Source organism: Gavia stellata, chromosome 11, assembly GCF_030936135.1.
Source record: "Gavia stellata isolate bGavSte3 chromosome 11, bGavSte3.hap2, whole genome shotgun sequence".
NCBI lineage: Eukaryota > Metazoa > Chordata > Aves > Gaviiformes > Gaviidae > Gavia > Gavia stellata.
Window position 1 is genome coordinate 4,110,260 of NC_082604.1, and position 20,373 is coordinate 4,130,632.

At 40.9% G+C, this 20,373-nt stretch overlaps 1 protein-coding gene across 2 annotated transcripts; it reads right to left on the bottom strand.

The window, feature by feature from the left end:
• Positions 1-1,815: 1,815 nt before the first annotated feature.
• Positions 1,816-19,425, bottom strand: IWS1 (interacts with SUPT6H, CTD assembly factor 1). 2 transcript variants are annotated; one of them, XM_059822446.1, is made up of 15 exons: positions 19,359-19,425; positions 18,634-18,749; positions 11,900-12,614; positions 11,099-11,294; positions 10,797-10,854; positions 10,342-10,442; positions 9,442-9,592; positions 7,685-7,767; positions 7,268-7,397; positions 6,103-6,220; positions 5,240-5,351; positions 4,986-5,042; positions 4,682-4,793; positions 3,919-4,079; positions 2,184-2,218 (listed from the first exon to the last, which is right to left on the bottom strand). In XM_059822446.1, the coding sequence occupies exons 1-14, from the start codon at positions 19,390-19,392 to the stop codon at positions 3,951-3,953; spliced, it is 2,112 nt and encodes a 703-aa protein (XP_059678429.1). In that variant the 5' UTR covers positions 19,393-19,425; the 3' UTR covers positions 2,184-2,218; positions 3,919-3,950. The 2 variants fall into 2 exon arrangements, with proteins under 2 accessions (XP_059678428.1, XP_059678429.1); XM_059822445.1 differs by lacking the exon at positions 3,919-4,079 and having other exon boundaries at positions 1,816-2,218.
• Positions 19,426-20,373: the final 948 nt, after the last annotated feature.

The window sequence follows — 20,373 nt, forward strand, 5'->3', positions numbered from 1 at the left end:
CTACATTGCCCTTGTAGAATCACATTTCTCTGGTGCTTCTTTCTGCTACAATTAATAGGTGGGCTTTGTGACCCATGTCAAAAGACATTTTAGGTTTTATGACCTTTCTTACAATTCACTATTAATTAAAAAAACAGAAAACCCACTGACACTCACTTCCTCAGCTTTGCTCAAAGCCTTATAAAAGTCCATTATTACCATTCCACAAGAAATGGGACCTTTTCGTTTGCCAGAGAACACATGATGCTGAGCTACGATGATTACTTTTGACAGCAAGAAACCATTTTAGGCCTGCACAGGGCCGGGGGCGGTGGTGGGGAGCAGGCAAAAAGGCTATCCTAACCCAGAGCCCTTCAGGGCCAAATGGAACCTGGGCATGAATAGCACTACACCGTTCACTTATTTTTCACATAGTTGTACCTGCCAATATGGCAGTAAGGAATTCCCTGTCTTTCAATAAGTTCTTAACTAAAGATGGGGGGGGGCAGGGCGGGAACAGGGACGACACACACGCCAACACACAACAACCAAACCCTTGAAACTCAGCATGCTAAAAACACCTAAGGTCAGTTGCTGGCATAAGCATACCTCGTAAGAACGGGTGAAGTAAGTAGTTTTACAAGCAGAATTCCTTTAGTAGGCTCCATACAGCATCTTCCTTTAGTTTTTGCTTCAAGTTCACGTCCCACCACACTGCTTTATTTTATTGTCAGTCCCCTTCGGTCACACAGGTGCACATTTAAAACATGACCTCCACGTACTTACGTTCTCTCTCTCCATTGCCAGTGCCAGCAGATGCCAGTGGTAGTAAGCACCTCCCAGTCAGCCAACACCACGATCCCTACCTCAAAGAATTCAGAGAATTACAGAACACATGTTACAGCAAATGGGCTGTGCACCTCTGGAATGAAGGCAGCTTTCTTACCGAAAGCCCAACTGCTGGTTATCCACGCAAGGAGAAGAGTCCTCTTCTTGCAGGCAAGCTCAGCAGACAAAAACGTTTTCAGAGGAAGAGGTAAAGCAGCAGAAGTACAAAATGTTGCTCTGCTGTCCTTCTGTAGCACCAGGGACAAAGAAGTAGCAGTGTTAACCCCCCCACAACAATACAGAGACAGAAACCTCTTCTTTTTACCACTGGTAAAATAAACCTTGATAGAGTCAGTAGCGGGCTACAGAGCAACCCACATTTGAGCCACCTGAATACCAAAGCAAAACAATAGGAAAAAAAGTTTACATGGCTTTCAACTCTACAAAATGAAGTCACAGCAGTATCAACCCCTGCTGCAAAGGCTCTGCACCGCCCATCGCAGTGTTGTATAAAGCACCCAAAAAAGAAGCATCCAGCAATCCATTCAGTCTTCTTGAGCAGTCTCACTAATCTTGATTCCAAAGTCTGGCTTACTTTAAAAATAATCTGTGCTATCACCTGTCACAGAAACGCCCTTCAACTGCAGCCCTTTGTTCTCCAACAGCAGTCACCACTTACTTAAGGCTTTGCCATTCGCACAGAGGATCAGTAGTAGTGAAATACTGCTCTGTCTTACGTCAAGCATTTTAGCTGGAATGTTTAGTGGTCGGTCTGCTGGTCTTCTCTTGAACTTTACATCATGCTTTCATGAAAAATGAAATCCTTTGAGTGGAAGATGGTCAGTATTTCTAATCAAAACCAATACATATGGATCTCCAAAGACAGAACAACTGATTAATAAAGAGGAAATGGACAATGGTGAACAGAAAATTAACAATTAGCAGCTTTTCCACAGAGCAGGTGGTCCGCACATACATTGTCTTCAGCAATCAACAGACAGCCCCCCGAAAAAACAGAAGATGTTTTATTGTCTAAAGTGTTGCAATACAACAAATACGTGATCTGTACAAAGGACACAATAGAGCAAGTTTAAATACAATCAGGAGAAAGAAGTCCCCCTATTCACAGTCCTCGGACAACATCTTATAGCAGAACCTGAACCAACAATTTAAAGATTCACTAAAAAAACCCAAACAAGTTGTTAAAAAATTTAAAGGTCTCCAAGAGTCTATGGGTGTATTGTCTTACAGCAGAGATCATGGGGTATTCTGTGAAGGGTCACAATGGCATCTTATTGCCCTCAATGCTGATTTTCACTGCATGGGCCGATCTGCTTTTTTTCCTGATATCTGTGAATTTCCGCATCTGTTTGTCCAGTCGACTCACCCCTTTCTTAGAGGTCCCCTGGAACTTAAAAAATAAAACTAATAATTACCACTGGAAAAAAGCAGTCGTCCCAGAGGTTCAAGAAAAGCAAGGCATGCAAGGTTAAACCTGCAAGAGGGAGCTGATGTAGCCATGGGTTCCCACCGGTTGTGTGCGTGTGTGTACACGCGTGCATGTATTCTCTCCCCACAGAGTGGATAAAATGGTTCCCCCGATATATGCATCGCATATATGGAGGCAGTCACGCTCACAAACATCACACAGAAAAGCTTTCACATTACAGGGATTAATAACTGTGTTAGTTGTTCACATGCCGGCTGAACGTACAGCTTGGAATAGTTCTCTATCTATGCTGGCTGGAGTTTAGTGTCAGAAATATACTGCACTACAGTGTCACACATACAGGCTTCCTGCAGGGGGAAGATTTTTAGATACAAATACAGCATAATTGAGGTTGATGGAGTCGACGTATCAATTCCAAACTGCGATTTATTTTAAACATCACTGATTAGTACTTATAAAGCAAGAGATTATTGGGAAAAAGGGGGTGTAGGGGGAAGCAAAAGAAATGCCTAAGCTGACCGTACAAGTTATTAGAAGAGTTAATTGCATTTCATCTCTGTATTTTAACTGCAAATGAAGAACTGAGATGACGCAGCAGTTACTTTGCAGAGATTAAATACAGTGATTCTGTAAAGAAATGCCACTGAAGACAAATGGGCAAGGACCTTCCAATCCATAGCCATTACTTCCTAGAAAGCAATTTCCCCTAACTAGGCAACAGAAACAACAAATGATGGAAACTTCACACCTTTTAAGTTTGGGAGAAACACAGATATCCAGAACACGCTACTTAGTACCTGACAAAAAACATCTATTAGAAACTGAACCTCTTGTTCCCATCACGAGGAAGGCGCTCCTGACATGCTGATTTTAAATAAACTTTATTCATAAAACTGTTCACTATTCATTGGAATTATATCTGGAATTTCACAGTGAATTTTAAAAAAATATTTTTTTTTTAAACAAATAAATATGAAGCTTAAACTCAACAGTTTTATCTACCATTTGTGCTAGCCTCTTCCTGTCGCTATTAGTTTGTGGCAGCCCTGCTCACAGAACCGAAATGCAGACTAGAAATTGTCAAAACAATTCCCGCACTGATGTATGTCATTAATAGATCTCTCTCCACCCCGCATTCACAGCGGGGCATTCTTTCCCCCCTGGTCTGCAGAGCTCTCATTCCCTGCCTCCTGTCAACCACCCCTGAAGTCTCACATCACTCAACTTCCTTGAAAGAGTAGGTGTGAAAAATACCTTACTTTGGACGAGTAAAACGTCAGCCATAGATGTTGGTATACAATGACATGAGGTCCTACACTAAGGGCTAAGAATTCCTGTGTGTCGGTTCAGGTAAACCTGGAGAGGCTAGTTATGTCAGAACAGCATTCAAACCCACAGGTGGTGCAAAGCCATTTTTGAGTACAGGTATTGTCACGTAACCTGTCATTTGGGTACCCTGAAGCTGTCGAGGCAGGTCTCACGGCAGATGTTACATGCTACAGCCTATATTTTCCTGTACAAGTTCCCTTTTAGGTCACAGTACAGACACGAGAGAATACGAGGAGAGTTTTCCAAGTTAAGGTGTACACACTCCTTTCCTGTATGTGCAAACTGCCAACAGCTGAAGCACATGCACTGTTCACACCTCCCTTGAGGGATACCTCTCAAACTTGGGGAAGGCAGAGTGTCATGGCTACAGGGGCATCCTGTTGCCTTCAATGCTGAACTTGATGGCCCGATGTACTTTGCTGAGTCGTTTCTGTTCAGCAAACCGTCTCTTGTGTTTTTCCAAGCGACTAATACCTCTCTTAATAGTCCCGGGCTAGAAACAATATCTCAATTAATGCACAGAAGGAGAGATAACAGCAGAAAGCACAGTCATTATTACTTCCTCTATTTACATGTGTTCTACCATGTACTCCGCTTTTAAATTAAACCGTACAAGGTAGATGGATGAACCAAATAAAGCAAGGCAAAGGCCTCTACTGAAGCTGTTAATGTTTACCAAATCCTCAAAGTTTTCCCAAACTAGAATATTATCAGAAGAACATGCTACAAAAACTGGGAGAGGTATAAAAATTTCAGTGACACACACTGAATTGCAGCGTTAGTTCAAAATGCTCTAAAATAAGAGGCCTGTAATCAGATTCTCACCCTAGAGAGAAACTCTAGAATAGTTAACGTGAAAATATCTTTTTGGTTAGAGAAGCAAGGATACCTGAGTGAAAGTATTTGATGAGCTTATAACAGCCCACTTGATAGCAGAACTTACTGTCTACTCAAATTAGAAGAGGCACTTATAAGAACTACCGTATTGTACAGTAACCACGGCAGTAAGGTGACAGATTCCCAGGCTCAATTGGAGACAGCTTAGGTGCAGAGTCACTAGGAGAGGCTAAGCTATCCCCACAGCGCAGTGCTTACCCTGGACGACTCCATCTCCACATTCCACTTTGGCCTGACCACATAGTCCTTGTTGGAGGGCATTGGCACCCTCGCACGGGCACAGAACCCGGGGTCCCCGGGTCTAAGAGCCCTGCAGAAAAAAAGATGTGACTGCTGGAGACAAATCTTATGCAGAAAAGAAGTATAAGCAATATGTCATGGTCTACCTCTGAAACACACTACGTAACTGTTGCCTCTAAAACCTCAAAACAAATTGCATATCATTAGTACCATCGAAATACTTTTTTTTAATCAAAATTAAAAAAAAGAAAATCCAACCTACTTTTCCTCTCCAGTTAACACTTTCTCCAGGTCCCTGCGGGGAGTCTGACCACCAGAGCTGCAAGAAAAATAAAATTTTATAGACATCTATACACAGAGAAAGATAGTAAAAGACAGTCAAGTGTGGTAAAAGAAAAGAGAGAGGTTGTAACTCAATATCCTTTTACTACCCTTAATGTTAACACACCACTTTGTTTTTCTTGATGGAGTCTTAGAAAGAAAGAAGGATTTCATGTTTCTGCCTGCTACTCCTACCTGCTCAATCTCCTTCGCTGAGGCATCTGTTCCAAATCTCTCTGTTCCCTCTCTTCTCTTGTCATGCCTTTGTAGTTTGAGGTAAGGCCAAAGATGGGTCGAGACCATTCATCTATTAAAAAAAATAAAATTGATTAACAAACACCAGGCTTCTGAAGTTTATCTCCAAACCATTCTGGTGACCAAATACAGCTTGCAAAGTTTATGGCATTTATGCTTCCTTTCAACCAAACAAATGATTTCTGAGTTCTTAGTATTTCAGGGAAATCCAGCCTTGTGGACAGTAAGAAAGAGCTTTCATCCATAAAGTCTCTTGCTGTTGCCTGCTCTCTTAGAACCTCTCTCAGGTCTCAGAATAGTGTCAGGAACTCCTGCAAGCCACAGGGAATCCTATTTTAGAAACATGCAAAATACTTCCTAAAGAACATAACAAGTTTGTAATCAGTTCACAGTCATTCAGGATGAAATGCACTACAGATAGACTACAGCTGTTTCAGAAGTCAACCTTCAGTCATCCAAGATCTCTCTAAAGTCCATGGAATAAACAGTCTTCTGGCAGCACCTTCTTGCCTTTGTAGCATATACATGAGTTTGGGACAACTCGCCAAGACAGAATCTGGGCAAAATAAATGCCATCCTCTGGTTTAGAACAAGAATGAAAGAAACAGGAAAAGGTGCACGCAGAAGTTAATGTAACAGCGTTGAGGAGCTCTACAAGGCAGTGAAACACATTAGTGAGGTTCCTACATAGCAGAATTAATTCTACTATAGACAACAGAAAAAACACGCAACAGAAAGACTGATGCAGAAATTAAATTATCAGTGAAATCCCACTGACGCAAGGCAAAGGGAGGTTTACATACTGATTAGCTTCCCTGCCATATCCTTGTTGGGTCTCGACTCTTTGGGGTGTTTGTAAAGGTACATCACAGCTCGTCCAATGCCACTGTGCTTCAGGGTCTCTTGGCTCACGCTGGGCAGCTGCACGATAAAGGAAAAGTCAGAAAATAGCAAGAAATGGTACCTGAACATTAATGCTGTCACTGAAATTTGCAGAAGACCAAAACCCACCTTCACAATAAGCTTGAAAAAATTAGTATTTTTTCATTGTCCCACTAGGAATTGGTTACAGTATCAAACACCAAAAGCTAGAAATTTGCCTTAACATTCTTGGGTTTTATACACAAAATTAAGTAAGTTTCCAGAACTATTCACTCCAAATGCTCTTTTGCTTATATTACCCAAGAACTGAGTTACTGCCTTCAAAGCATTCATTTTATCAAGATAAAAAATTACATGGCAAAAGCATTCAATTAATCAGCTTAGCTACAAACACTAAAAGTCTACGCTGAGTATGATGGGCTTTCTAGTGCACTGCACACTTTAATAGGCCAGAAAAGAGAAGCGATCACGAGAGACAAAAACTCAGGGATACACAGCAAATGATTCTTCACTAAACTTTGCATATAAACCTGAAACAGGCAGGTAGGGGCAAATAATCTAAATTCAGGCAGAACTCTTGCAAATTCTTAGCAAGGAGAAATATTTCTAGAGCTTCAGTCAAATAAAGCCAGCTAGTGGTGCTGCAAGAAAAATTTCACTTCTACTTTACTAGCAAGACTATGCCATGCTTATTTTATGAACACAGGAAAGAAAAATTAAAGCGACCACAACGTATGAGCTGGTGAGAATGAGGGAAGGTTAAGTGACTAAGCAATTTAGATTTATCAAGAATCTAGAAATGCCGTAGCACGTAACTCCCTGAGAAAGGGTAGAGAACTTCATGTCTGTAGTTCACCCAAGACTCTCAGAAATGTCTTCCAGCCTGCTGCTAGCAGAGCTATTTGCTTTGTGATGCAACTTTTAAACAAACACATCTGTTTTGCAGTTTGCTTCCTTGTTTATTTCAATACACAGTCTATTGGTAGCAGCTGCAGTACATTTATCACCAAACATTTCCCTAAAGCACCTGATTGTAAAACCATGGAGAAGCCACAAATCAAATACTGTTAAAAGTCAGTTTCAAACCTCTTGCAGGATCTTCAGAAGCTCCTCTCGTATCTTTAGTGCTGGCAGACTTCGGTCTGGAAGAGGAGAAAGCCACTCTTTGATAGCAGACATAACACCACTGTCGATGAAAGTTTCTTTGAGGTCCTGCCTAGAAAGTTTAAAGTAAAGAGAAGTCACAAAGTCATACAATACATCAAAATCTTAAAATGTGATGTTCCTTCAGCACAATAGTGCATTTGAGTTTGTTTCATGTTAAATTAACAGGTAAAATTACGTAGAATTTTAGGTTTTTGAGGCCACCTAGCTCCAGCATTTACTTGGAAGAAAAAAAGTGTTTCACTGCATACTCAGTACAACTGTAATGTCACTCCATGAAATCTACCAAATCCCCAATATTCCCCAAGTTGATAATTATCTGGGAGAATGACAACTCACTTTTTAAGATGCATAACTACAGTTGGTAGCAACGTTAATTTCTTTAGTGCTGGTTTCTTTTGTGTATTCAGCTGTCGATCCTCCTGTAGGGAGTTGAAGAATCAGCATAAGTTAATCAAAAGAAATCAGCAACTCTCATCCTTTACAACATCTACAGGAAAAAGATTAGTCTATTAAACTAGAAGTGCCACTTTGGCAAGATTACACTAACTTTGTACCCTGCACCATCTTCCTACAGCCCCCAAACACATTATATGATGACTTCTCTTAAAAAAGAGTCCTTAAAAGCATTTTTCTTAAAAGCATCCCATTAGGAGATTCCCCCTAAAAGTACATTTTTTTTCTACTTCATGATTTAGGTTGATTGCAATAAACTGGAGGTCTGCAGAGTCCTCCATGCTAGCTATGCAGAGATAACTAGAAACTTTGTTAGTAAAACCTCACGTGAACAACAGAAAAATAGCTAATCAAAACAATGGGAAGTGAGAAAATGTATATTCACTTCAGCTAAGAATGTAACTGGATAACCTAGAGGTTTAGTATGAAGGATGGTGCAAATAACGTAACAGCACACAAATGTGCATCATGTGCTAAAACAAAGTCTGGGTTTCAAAGTGACTATCATCCAAGGCCATAATGTCACTATCTATTCAGTACTTGGGCTCCCGTATCAAAAAGACCCATTGCAATCAACAGATTCATGTCCTGTTGTGGTAATTCCTTTCCACTCATCTCTTAATCCACTGAAGGCTCTTTCTACAGAATGGTTTTTTATTGCAAGGGAGGAGATTCTTCTAATGCCCTTCTTTCCCTCTTCATGCCCCAGAATGGTTTGACAGGCACACGGTAGAGAACTAAAGGCACCACAACACTGGAGCTCAGCTCTTCCTTCTCTCCAGCATTTCAAGCTTTATGGCTTCATTTGAAACATTTGGCTATCATCTTGTTCAGAAAGACTTTCTTGTCAAGATCGAGAAAGTCTCAGTTGTCTCCCAGATCACTTATTTCACGCTCCCCTTCCTCCCCAAACATATTATCCTTCTTATTTTGCTCTCAGGAAGATTCTTTTTTTGTTGCTATTTGTAAGATTCCTCTTTCTAAAGTTCTGTCTATTTCCCCAAATTTGCTTTAATGAGTTTTGCAGTGCTGTTCGTTAATTTGAGTGCTATTCAAACAAAACTAAAACCACAACAGAAGATACCTGACAAAAGGCAAGACCCCAATAAACCTTGCACAGCAACATATTATACACGACTCCTTGAAAAAGGCAGTCTGCCAAGGCAGAACTTCCCATAATTCTGTTGCTCTACCATCATTTACCACAGAACTGTCATTCAAACAGTTTAGAAAAGGGTTCTTCTCAGGAACAAACACTGAAGTACTGCATAATCTACTAACTGTATAGTGAAATTAAAACATAGTCCCTTTCTCAGTGTTTGATATACTCATTCATGTAGTTTACAGAACATGTATACATCCCTTTTTATAGGGCAGCTGATCTGAGCTGATCAAAGTTTAGCAAGTTAACTAATTTTAATCTTTAAAATGGATAAATATTTTCTCCAAATTTCAACAGAAGAAATGTTTGAATTCAGAATAGCAAAGTAACATTCAAACAGTTATTTAGATATTGGAAGCTTTCCGTAGCATACAGATTACTCCTGAGTACAACCAGACTTCTGTATTTTACTGATCACAAGATTTTCCCATAGAATGGAACTGGATTTTAAGGTGTCTTTGGAGCCTAGAAAACTCACCTCAGCAGCTTCATTCATCTTCACAATCATAGCACTGACTACATCATCTGCATCACTAATAAAAGTTCCACCATCACGGTTTCGTCTACGTTTGCCACTCATACTCTTCTTTCGTTGCAGCATCATGTCAAAATCTGACATGAAGTCCATACTGAAATGCAAGACGAGAGTTTGCTGATGGTCAGAAGAAGGTTGATCTTACCGTCTTTGTAGAAAATAATTTTGTATTTCTGTAGCATAACCTTTCAAAAATTCTCCAAGAAATCTACAAGTATTATATCTCAATGTCCCTGTAAGACAATTAGTTTTCCTCAGTATACAAACTGCGAAACTAGCAAAGGGCTTCAATGGCTCTGAGATGCCCTCAGACGTCTGCAAGACCTTGCTGAAATAGCTAACGGCATGCACGCATGTAATACCCAGGGTTCAAAACGTGCTAAAGTTCTCACTGAAGCTGACAAAGATTTAGCTTTCCTGTACCTGCAATACACTGCTCTGATGCTACTGGAGCAGACAGAAAGGAAACAGGAGACATGCTGATGCCAAGTCTTGCCATACCTTACACCAGCAGAGAAACACACCTGTGACTGCAATGCTGAAGTGCTAAAAGTAGAGTCAGATGCTTGTTTGATTAGGTATTAATTTCTCTCAGGTTTTGATGCGAACCATGAAATACTGTTCTCTGAAGCAGCAGCACAGGTAACCTGCTATGGACTGACAAGCAACTAAACTGTACAAGCTGAGAGAGGACCTTCTGTCGTAGTTTATGAGAACAAATTTCTGTAGAAACATAGTCCCATGCCTTTCTAAACTAAGAAGTCTAGCCAGTCTTTGGAGGAGCCCTTTCACTAAAATCTTGCACTTGCTAGTAACAAAGGAGTACATAACACATTGACTTACTGCTTCCCTCTTTTGATGTTATCATCAGAGTCCGATTCATCTGCTGTCTCCTTCATATCTGCATCACCTTTCTCTTCCTCCAAGTCTTCCTGGTTAAAACCCTGATGGGTAAAGACAGTGCAAATCAGTGTATGGATTAAGACTGAACATCAACTCAGGCACCTGACAGTGATACTCGAAAAGCTTCAGATAAGACTGCAGAGGATCTAGAAGAAAGAGGAGCAAAGGCTTCCTAATTCCACCTGTGACTTTCACACCAATAACTCTCCCAACAGAAGAGCTGTAAATGTTATTTAACCCAAATACTACTTCAGCGAGGCCAGCAGAAACACAGCTTCCCTCCTGATACAGCATATCCGTGAACATGAGTTCAAACCTGAACAGTCATTCTGGAGTACCTTCCCATGAAGATTAGATCTAGCAAGTAAACAAGAGACATCCACAGTAACACTTACTGTAAATTCCTCCTCTTCCTCATCACCAGATTCTCCAAATATATCTGCAATCAGGTTCCTGTGAAGGTAACAGTAACATTTATCTATTTAGACTGCAACAGGCAAGAAGTGCATTTTCTGCAAAATTTCTAATGACTGCATAGAGATCCACCTTTCATTCTGCCACCTACTACTGACCTTCCTCTTCACACCACCAATAAAGGTGGACAATCATTCTCTGGTTGGGATTCATCCATTCTCCATTCACAATCAGTCTCACTATCTGCAACCCTGAAGGAACTCATATTCCCCGAAGCACTTACTCTTGTTCATTTCCAGATTCACTGTCACTGCCAAACAGATCTTTCTCTTCTTTTTTCTTCCCAGCATTCTCTTTTCTTTCTTCTTCTTCTTCCTCACTATCTGATACAATATTTTTCTTCCTTTTGTCAGATTTCTCTGAAGCAGCGTCACTATCTGATTCCTCGACATCAGAAAGGATTCGTACTTTTTTTGCAGCTGCCAACAGAAAGGATCATTACTACATGTCCTAGTAACAGAGGTGACAATTGGTACTCTCAAAAAACTATTCTCTCAAATTCGATTTGGACAAGAGGGAAGCTGACCAGCCTTCCCACACAAAATTACTGCCATTTCTTCAAAACCATATATCTATTCTAAAATCTGTTTTGTTCAATCAGTAACTGAAGTTTCCATACACCACATCTATCCATAAAAACTTGTAATTTCAAAACTGACTCTCACCTCCAGTATATGAAAAAAAAAAAAAGAGGAAAAAATGACTAGAGCAATAACAACAAAGTAGAGAAATGACTAACAGGAACAATCAACATGACACCAGATGCCAGTATAAAGCAAGATCACTGCAGTCATTCTCTTCTACTTCTATTATACCTACTTATTACTCAGAAGTATTAGGTACACATTCACACACAGAAATGCAGTTACAACAGCCTCTACAAATGCAGTTGTGCTCTAAAACCAAATTTGCTTTATGGTTTCATATTTATCTTGGATGCTTTCTTCACATAAAACCAATGATTTAACTCTTAACACTATTGCTTGTCACATCACATTTTTGTTTTCACACTATAGTTCCTTACGTGTTTTCTCATTGTCATCCTCACTGTCAGAAAGGATAGCTGTTTTCCTCTTCACCATCTTCTCCTCCTCTTTCTCTTCTTCATCACTGTCTGATATTTTTCGTCTCTTAGGAGCTTCCTCTTCACTGTCAGAGCCCTGAAATCCTTCCCTTACATGTTCATTATCTGAATGATGAGAATCATTCTGCACCTCCTCCTTCCTGTCCTCCCCATCACTATCCTCAGACTCTATTTCTTGTTTGTGTCTGGAAACATCCTCGCTCTCCGAATCGCTGGCCGGCTGCTTGTGGAGCTCCTCACTCTCCGAGTCGCTGGGTGGCTGCTTGTGAAGCTCCTCACTCTCCGAGTCGCTGGGCGGCTGCTTGTGAAGCTCCTCGCTCTCCGAGTCGCTGGGCGGCTGCTTGTGCGATTCCTCATTTTCAAAATCACTACTGTGATCCCTGTGAGGTTCTCCATTTTCAGAGTCACTGGCTCGATGATTTAAGGCATCTTCATTTTCAGAGTCACTTAAATGCCGATTTGGATGGTCCTCTGTATCAGAATCACTGTCTTTCCCTCCATGAGCTGCTTCATTGTCTGAATCACTTACATTGTGATTTGGAGGCTCCTCATTATCTGAGTCACTGTCTTTTTGCCTTGGGATATCTTCATTTTCAGAGTCTGTCATATGAGGCTCTCCCATTTGCCCATCATCTTCTCCATCACTGTGTTCATTCTGAAAGATAAAAAGAATCTCAGGCAACTAAGCAAAAAAAAAAAAAAAAACAAAAAAACAAAAAACCAAACCTTAAAAAGGAAACAAAAAAACATTCTGAATTTTTGCTTGTCCTTCCTCCAATCTGATTACCCAAGGTACTGCAAACTGAAATGCTTTCTATACAGAAATAATTATTGAACAATTTGCATCAAAGGACTATCAAATACTTCAGATCAAGAAAAATATTAAGAGCTCAATGGAAGTCTGTCCACCCTGCAGGTCAATCATATTTTGGAAAGGGTAATAGAATTTTAAAAATACTCAAATAAACACATCTAAGAAGGGTCCTGTTCCTCGAGGGTAAATGCTTAGTGCTTTTATTTTTAAAAAGTATCTCGCACTTGTCATTTTCTTTTTCTTAAGATCTGAAACAGATGGTTTTTGTATGAAATACATTTTACTGAAACTGCACATGCATAACTTTCCAAGCGAAGCTTAAGAGCTTGTGCCCTTTCCTTCTTTGCCAAGGAAACTTATTTAAGAACACGTCAAGACCAAAAGGCTACCAAAAAATAGGAACAAAGTTTTAGTCAGACCTTTCAGAGTATTATTGTTAATAAGTTTTGTGTTTCGATGTGTAAGAACATAAGAACAGATTCAACACTTCTCTCCCTTAAGCTGATAGCTCCCATGCCTATCCAGACACCTGAGATAAGCTATGCACAAACACACTGATCTTCTTAAAACTTTAGAATTGAAACAAAATCCTTTATGTCTTTTTCTACATGGCAAAAAATACTGAGCCACACACTCCATTTTTGGAAAAACCTTTCACAAGCCACCTGTCAATATCATTACTGGCGACATCTTTCCTATAGTATCTAATTTCTACTTGGGAAAAAAAAAATGTCGATTGCATTTACCTGAGAAAATCAGATTAGACTCTTGAACACTCATTTCATTAACTCTGTACACATCCCACAGTCACTGTCACAAAAATCCCATTTTCATCTGAAAAGAACAATACATACTCTACTCTTCAGCCAGGCTTTCCTCAGGGGTGATGTTGTCTCAGCTATAGACTCCTTCCACGGGCATATTTGCAAACTGAGTATTTATTGTCACTTTAAGACCTATATGTCCTGAAGCTTCCACATCTCTTTTGTCAGCAATTTAATTTCATTGGAAAGACAGACTTTGTATCTATTTTTATTTTCTATAGTCATTCTACTCCCACATTCAGAGCCATACAAAATAATGCAGGTGTATCTATCCTACACCTACAACAAATACTATTATTAATCTTTAAAATGTATGATTAAGAAGGAATTTTAAATAAAATTAATTTTAATTGCTTTTAGGAATTACTCCCTCCAGAATTATACTAAGTGGTAAATATTATTGCTTTTTAAGGTTTTGGACCTTTCGTATTTACTTCCTTGGCTAGCACTCGATAAAATAATAACTTCTAAATTACTGCAGAATCACTAACAGAAAGTTACTGCACAGTGGAAGAAAACCAGGACTTTATAATTTTAAAACATGCACTTCAAATACAACTTCGCTATTTCCATGTTACTTAACACTAGCTACAAAACAGCTGCTGTGATAATCTGAGTGAGTAGTTTTCTCTCTACAGCGATGCTAGTCTTTTGAATCATGCTGGTGGTATTATTCAGTATTTCTCATTCTTCCTCACAGAAAGAAAACATGGTTCTGTTAAAACCTGAATTTGGAATTTTAAAGAATTAAATATGAAGATTAAGAAGTTACAGAATTGAGGATGCACATTTGAGGAAGACCATACACACACTCAACTGCTCTCAGCTTGTTATGGGATTTGTCTTTTTTTTCCTTACCAAAAAATTAATTTGGTTGCCCTCTCCTGCCCAGTATCTCCCACATAAACTAACAACATGTGTATGTGATGTATTTTCTCAGACTGTACTATTTAAGATTAAAGAAAACTGCAGCTGCAAACAGAAGAAACACAGGTTTTACAGCAGTGTTACAGGTAAGGTCCTTGAGGAGTACTGAAATGCAGAGGTCTACACTGAAATTGATGTGTATAATAATAGAAAGTCTTTAATCCTTATTTTGCTACCATTTAATTTTTGGTGGGTTTGTCTGTCTTCTCTTGATTTCAGATGGCTAATGCTGAATAGGTACTGATAATTATTGTCAGCAGTAATAAGGGATTTTGCTAAACAAAACCAAGGAAAACAATACAAATGCTCCTGTTTGAACTATTAGGCTCATCACCTTCCAGACTGCCAGTCTAGAAAGCCTTTGGTGAACAAGTAAACAAAACTGAACAACAGCTGGAATCCATAATGATTTTTAAATGCTTCTAAGGTCGGAAGTGTGGCTGCAGGTTATATACCCACCTATTCAGAATATATTACTAAATTACAAGGAACTTCCTATGCAAAATACTTGGTAAGAGGTCATTACAATCATACAGCATTATTACTGAAGCACTTGACAATATATTGAATCTCTAATCTGTTACCGCAAACTGGCAATCACTCTTGAGAACAAAGATGTTTGGGGAGGGACAGCAGACATGCATCCTAATTAGCTCACACTGTGATTATATAGTGCTCTGCAGCACAGAATCCCAGTGGTTACAGCAGCTGATCTCTACAGTGGTGTAATCACCCGCAGAAGAACCACTCGGATAATACAGGTGCCCCTACACAGACTGGCCAGACAGGCACCATCTACTCTAGTCCTGAGCCTGGAAAGCTCAACCAGAGCTAACCCAAAAAGCACAATTGTATTAATCAAGTCAATAAGCCCAGTAGAGAGATGACGCACACTACCTCAGACTTGGCACATTAACGTAACTGAGCATCGTCTAAAGCTGAGCTGAGACAGAACTCACTCGCTCAGAGCTTAGGCAGAACAGACAGGCCCTGTCCACAGCCATCAGTGCAAAGGTCTTCTGAACAGAATTAATGAATCTGTGAATGTTTTGGAATATACCTGATATAAAAACTTTACAGTAAGATGACTATACTCTGTACGATAATCTCCCCCCTCCTTTCCCCCCCCCCTTTTTTTTTTTACTAGTTCGTCTCTAAGAAGATGTTTTAAAAGAAATCAGGTATGTGCTTTTGGAGTTTTCTATTTTTCCTTTTCCAGATACTTAATTAAAATAAAAGATCAGACATCCTCAAAAACAAGTAGGTCTCAGGTACTTGCTACTGCATTTTTCTCTAATTCCTTTGCTTTCTTTTCTTCCTCCTCTTTATCTATAAACATTTTAATTCAGATGTCCTTAAATTTTTTTTAACGGAAAGAATTCTATAACATGAGGCTTTAGTACAGTATAAAATAAGGAATATATCAAAATCAAATTTACAGTGTTATCCTTCTACACAAAAATTTCAGTTAGCAAGTAGTTTACTGGATCAACATGCAGCCACTTTTAAGAAGTACTACTTTGATAATTTAGTAAGTTCAACACAATTGACCCATCCACTACAATCTCATGAATGACAACTGTTAGACTAAGGCATACATAACCATCATAGGCAGATCAGCAAGTTTCTCTTTTTTCAGAAATGTAAGATATTTGTATATGTCTCTTAAGAGTCACAGTCAAACCATAACTTAATTCATGAAGACAGCAGCGACTTGGTGAAAGTGTAAGAATCTAAGTCATTAAAGATTTCCACGAGCCTGACTTGTACAAACACTGTAAACGTGATTTCATATTCATTACTGTACTAAAACTATGTGTTATCTAATTCTATTTGTCTAAAGCAGAATCGGTAAGGACATCAAGGAGAACATTTATAGATAAAGTGGGGCCGGGGGAAGGAAAGCCAGAAAAGAATTGTGGAAAAGAAAAACCCACATACCTGAGACCTACATAAGTAATTCCTCAGGATTCCCCTTTTCTTTAAAGTTAAGAACCTGAAAAAAAAGTTCGAAAGTTTAAAACTTCAGTTCTTTACATCCGAGTTCTAAATTAGAGACGAAATAGTAATTAAATAGACTTAACTGATTAGGCTGACTCAAAGGTTTTATTACCTTTGAGTGTCATTGCTCCCACATATTCCTAAAGATGAAGGAAATAAGAGGATGAGAGAATATTTAGGGTAAATAATATGATATATCACTGAAAGCTACTCCTTTCAGAGACAGCTGCTCCACATTATTGCATTTTGAATTTGATGGAGGGAAAACTAAGACTGTAAGACTTCATAACAAAACAAAATACTCAAATGTTTATGATTTGAACTGAATCAAATAAAGCACTAAGGCTTGAAGGTTCACATTTACTATTGGACAGAAAGGTGTTTTAGTTCTTTTTTTTTTTTTTTAATGGACTTTCTGAAGTATTTAATCTACAGAGGAATATCCAACAGCCATCACAGAACAAAGCCCTTAAAATAATGCAGGCACATAAACAGGATCAGTTAACAATGATAATAGGTCCTAGTACTTTCTGGTTATTTAAATCTGAAAAAGACATGCTGAAGGTGTAAGTAACAGTCAACTACCTGTTCTTTAGGCCAGATTTCCAACTGCTTTGCCACGGTAAGTAAAATTAAAATCCCACAGGAGTATAGAAGAATAAGAACAAATGACCAAGTTTTCATACACAGCAGAAAAAGCTTATTATTATTATAGCAGCAACATGACTCTCCATGCACTCATCACCATTTTTTCCCATTAAACCAGAAGTACTAAATCCCTTTGAAAGATAGTTATTTCTCCCATGCTGAAAAACATATTTTCTCCCACGCTGAAATCCTGATTGTCACAAGACATGCTGCCTCACACCAAATCAATTTCTTCCATTGTAAATATCAACCCCTTTTAGAAAAAAAAGAAATTCCAAATCTGCTTCACACTCTAATGCAAATACATGGGAAGAACTTTCATTTTATACAAATATAAAAATCTCCATCTGCTTTCTAACTCTGAAGGAAGTATGAATTCAATAAAGGGGTGGAGAAAAAAAAAAAGGACTGCAAGTTACATGACAGCAGAGTTGAGCCTTTTGACACATCAGCCTGCTACAGTATATCACATCATGCATTTTAGGCAATTTTTAAAATGTATAACCCCTGAAAAGCCAGTCAGAGCCAATCCTGATCTTTACATAAAATACAATAAAATATGCAGAACAGAATGAAATGGCTTTTATTACAGTTTTTAAGAGTATCAAAAAGTTGTCCATAACATAACTTTGCTGGCAGAAGACAGAAGTTCACAGGCCAGAATTATTCCTTCCTATTAAGACGTCATGTAATTCTATTTCAAGTCACAAAATTCCTCAAAATTAAGATTAACCTCAAAATTGTCCTAGAAATCTAGAGGGAACCTTCACTTTTATCAGAATCTCTTTTCAGACAAAATAGTCAATCCACAAGTTAAGTGACTCTCCCCCCAAATACAATCCTGGATCAAAACATTACCACCCTTTTCATGGTGTAGGATTCTCAAAACAAGAACCTCTTCAGAGGAAGAACAGATCTCATTTAGGAACCTTAACCTACTCCTGCGCCACATGGAGACCTGCTCCTTTGTGAATGACAAGGTGAAAACCATAGCACAAAACAGGCTTGAGAGCCAACGCTCACAACTGAGAGGAAAGATGAAAGATGGGAGAGCATTCATTCTTCAGTATGGAAATCTATGCCTCCGTAACATGTGGTTTTATGTTACTGTGCAGAATTTGAGGTAAAATTCCAAATTCCTCATAAAGCATTGCTTAGAATTTCAAATCCATAAAGTTTATCTTCTTGCAATCGAGTATAACGATATTACACGTTTTATAGTATGAAACGGTGAATGCTACTGTAACAATTAAAGAGAAAAAATAAAAAGACCCTATCCTACATATTGGTCAAGAGATTATCTGACACGTTTCTTTCTGGAAGTGAAGTTTTGCCACGCAGGACCCTTAAAAACAACTGAATAAATACATCAGTCTCAGTTAAGGGAATAACACCTCTTTAAATCAATAAAATCAATTTATAGAAGAGTAATCTTTATCTAGATAAAGTTCCAGTAGTACCTCTGAATGGTGCCCTACACTTCCATTCTCAGATCCAGAATGCTGCTCATTTCCTTCATCTTCAACATCAGATCCTGAATCTCGTTCATCTTGCACTGGAGTAGCTCCACCATCATCTACTCCAAAGTTAAGAAAAGAAAAGTAAAACTCGTGACATCTCCCAGTGTTTAAAAGAGCCCTAACGGCGATGGTGAACAGGCAGTGCTATAATCAGACTCTCGTTCTAACAGCGCACCAATACAGAGAAACAGCGTATCTACTGGCAATGTTGGGAACAGAAACAGCCCCAGCACAGACACCCCGCAAAGGGATCACAAAACTACTCACAACACGCACGCAGTGAGCGATACGCTAATCAACCCCCCGCACTAATTACGATAAGGAGGCGGACGCTGGGCTGCGATCACGCCAGCGGCCCCGGCCCCGCCGATGCCACCCCAGACCCCCGCCGAGCCGGCTGCTGAGAACCGTCGGGGCGCAGGCGGCCCGGCCCGGCCCGGCCCCGCGCACCCTCCCTGGAGCGGCCGCCGAGCCGGGGCGCCGGGCAGGACTCCGCCGCCGCTACGCGACACCGCGGTGAGCGCGAAGCGCCCCGGGAGCCGGAAGCGGCCGCCGGGCGGACGGGGCAGGGCGATCCCCGCGGGCCCCGCCGTGCCCAGCACCCTCCCTCGCAGGGCCCAGCGCCCCGGGCGTCCCTCCCGCGGGGGACGCTCCCGCGCCGCTACCTGACTGGTCCCCGCGGTAGTACTCGCTCTCCATGGCGGGCCGCTGGCCCCGCCTCCCCGCCGAGGCCCCGAGGGCTGGCGGCGGGGCGAAGCCCCCAGCGCAGCGCTCGCCGCTAGGGCCCGCCGCCGCCAGGCGCCGCCGCCGCCGCCCGCCGCGCACAGGCCCAAAATGGCGCCTCCCCTCCGAACGGCCGGCAACCGCCCCTGCGCATGCGCTAAGAACGGCCGCCCCCTTCCCCCCCCCTCCGCTTCCCTGGAGGAGGAGGCTCTCGCGAGGCTTCAGGGGGGAACCGCCGCCAGGGGGCGCCGCGCGGGCGGGCGGGGCCGCAGCCGTTACGCCGCCACGCATTGCCCCGCCCCGCCCCGCGCGGCCGTCCCGGGGGTTTGCGGGAGCGTACCGTTTGGAGAGACCGAGGTCGGGCGTCAGCGGCGGAAGACCGGAGACTGCTGGCTGCTTTCATACGGCTCTGGTTAGCTGCAACAAACTGGACAACGATTCGGTTTTTCCTCTGCCTAACCGTTTTTTTGCATTTTTTGCTAGAAAATAGTTCGATTTTAGCTTCGCAACTGACGTGCTGGGGAAATGGGAGGGGCCTTTGAGAAAAAAGGCCGTTTTGAGCCCTTGCATCAGCGTGGGAAATGACCAGCTGTACACAAGCGTGAAATGGTTGTTATTTTCATAGAGGTTTCCTCGTATGAGCCGTGCGGGAACTTGGAAGAGACTAAACCCCAGAAAATGTTAAACGGCTGCTTAGACCCACAGCCCAGGGCTACACCGGCGTTACCCAACATCTCCCTTTGGCCGGTCAAAGGCACCTCCGGTAAAAATGCTTCCAATACTGATAAAGGATGGGAGATCAAGAGTTTCATCTACTCGAATAGATAAGATTTTACCATTTAAGTAATAGGTGAATTTATCTGCTCCCTCCAAATCAAGTTAGCAAGAATTAAGGCGAATCTCTCCAAGGAGGCAGCAGAGTAACACCAGAGTTCGGGCGCAGGTACGCACGCGGGC

Bases quoted from the DNA above. Each gene is read 5' to 3' on its own strand.
- IWS1 (XM_059822445.1), bottom strand. From the start codon at position 19,392: ATGGAGAGCGAGTACTACCGCGGGGACCAGTCAG. The intron at 12,615-18,633 runs GTACTACTGGAA...TTTATCTTTCAG, and splicing joins GTGTAGGGCACCATTCAGAG to AATGAACACAGTGATGGAGA. The intron at 5,352-6,102 runs GTATGTAAACCT...TTTTTTTAATAG, and splicing joins TATGGCAGGGAAGCTAATCA to ATGAATGGTCTCGACCCATC.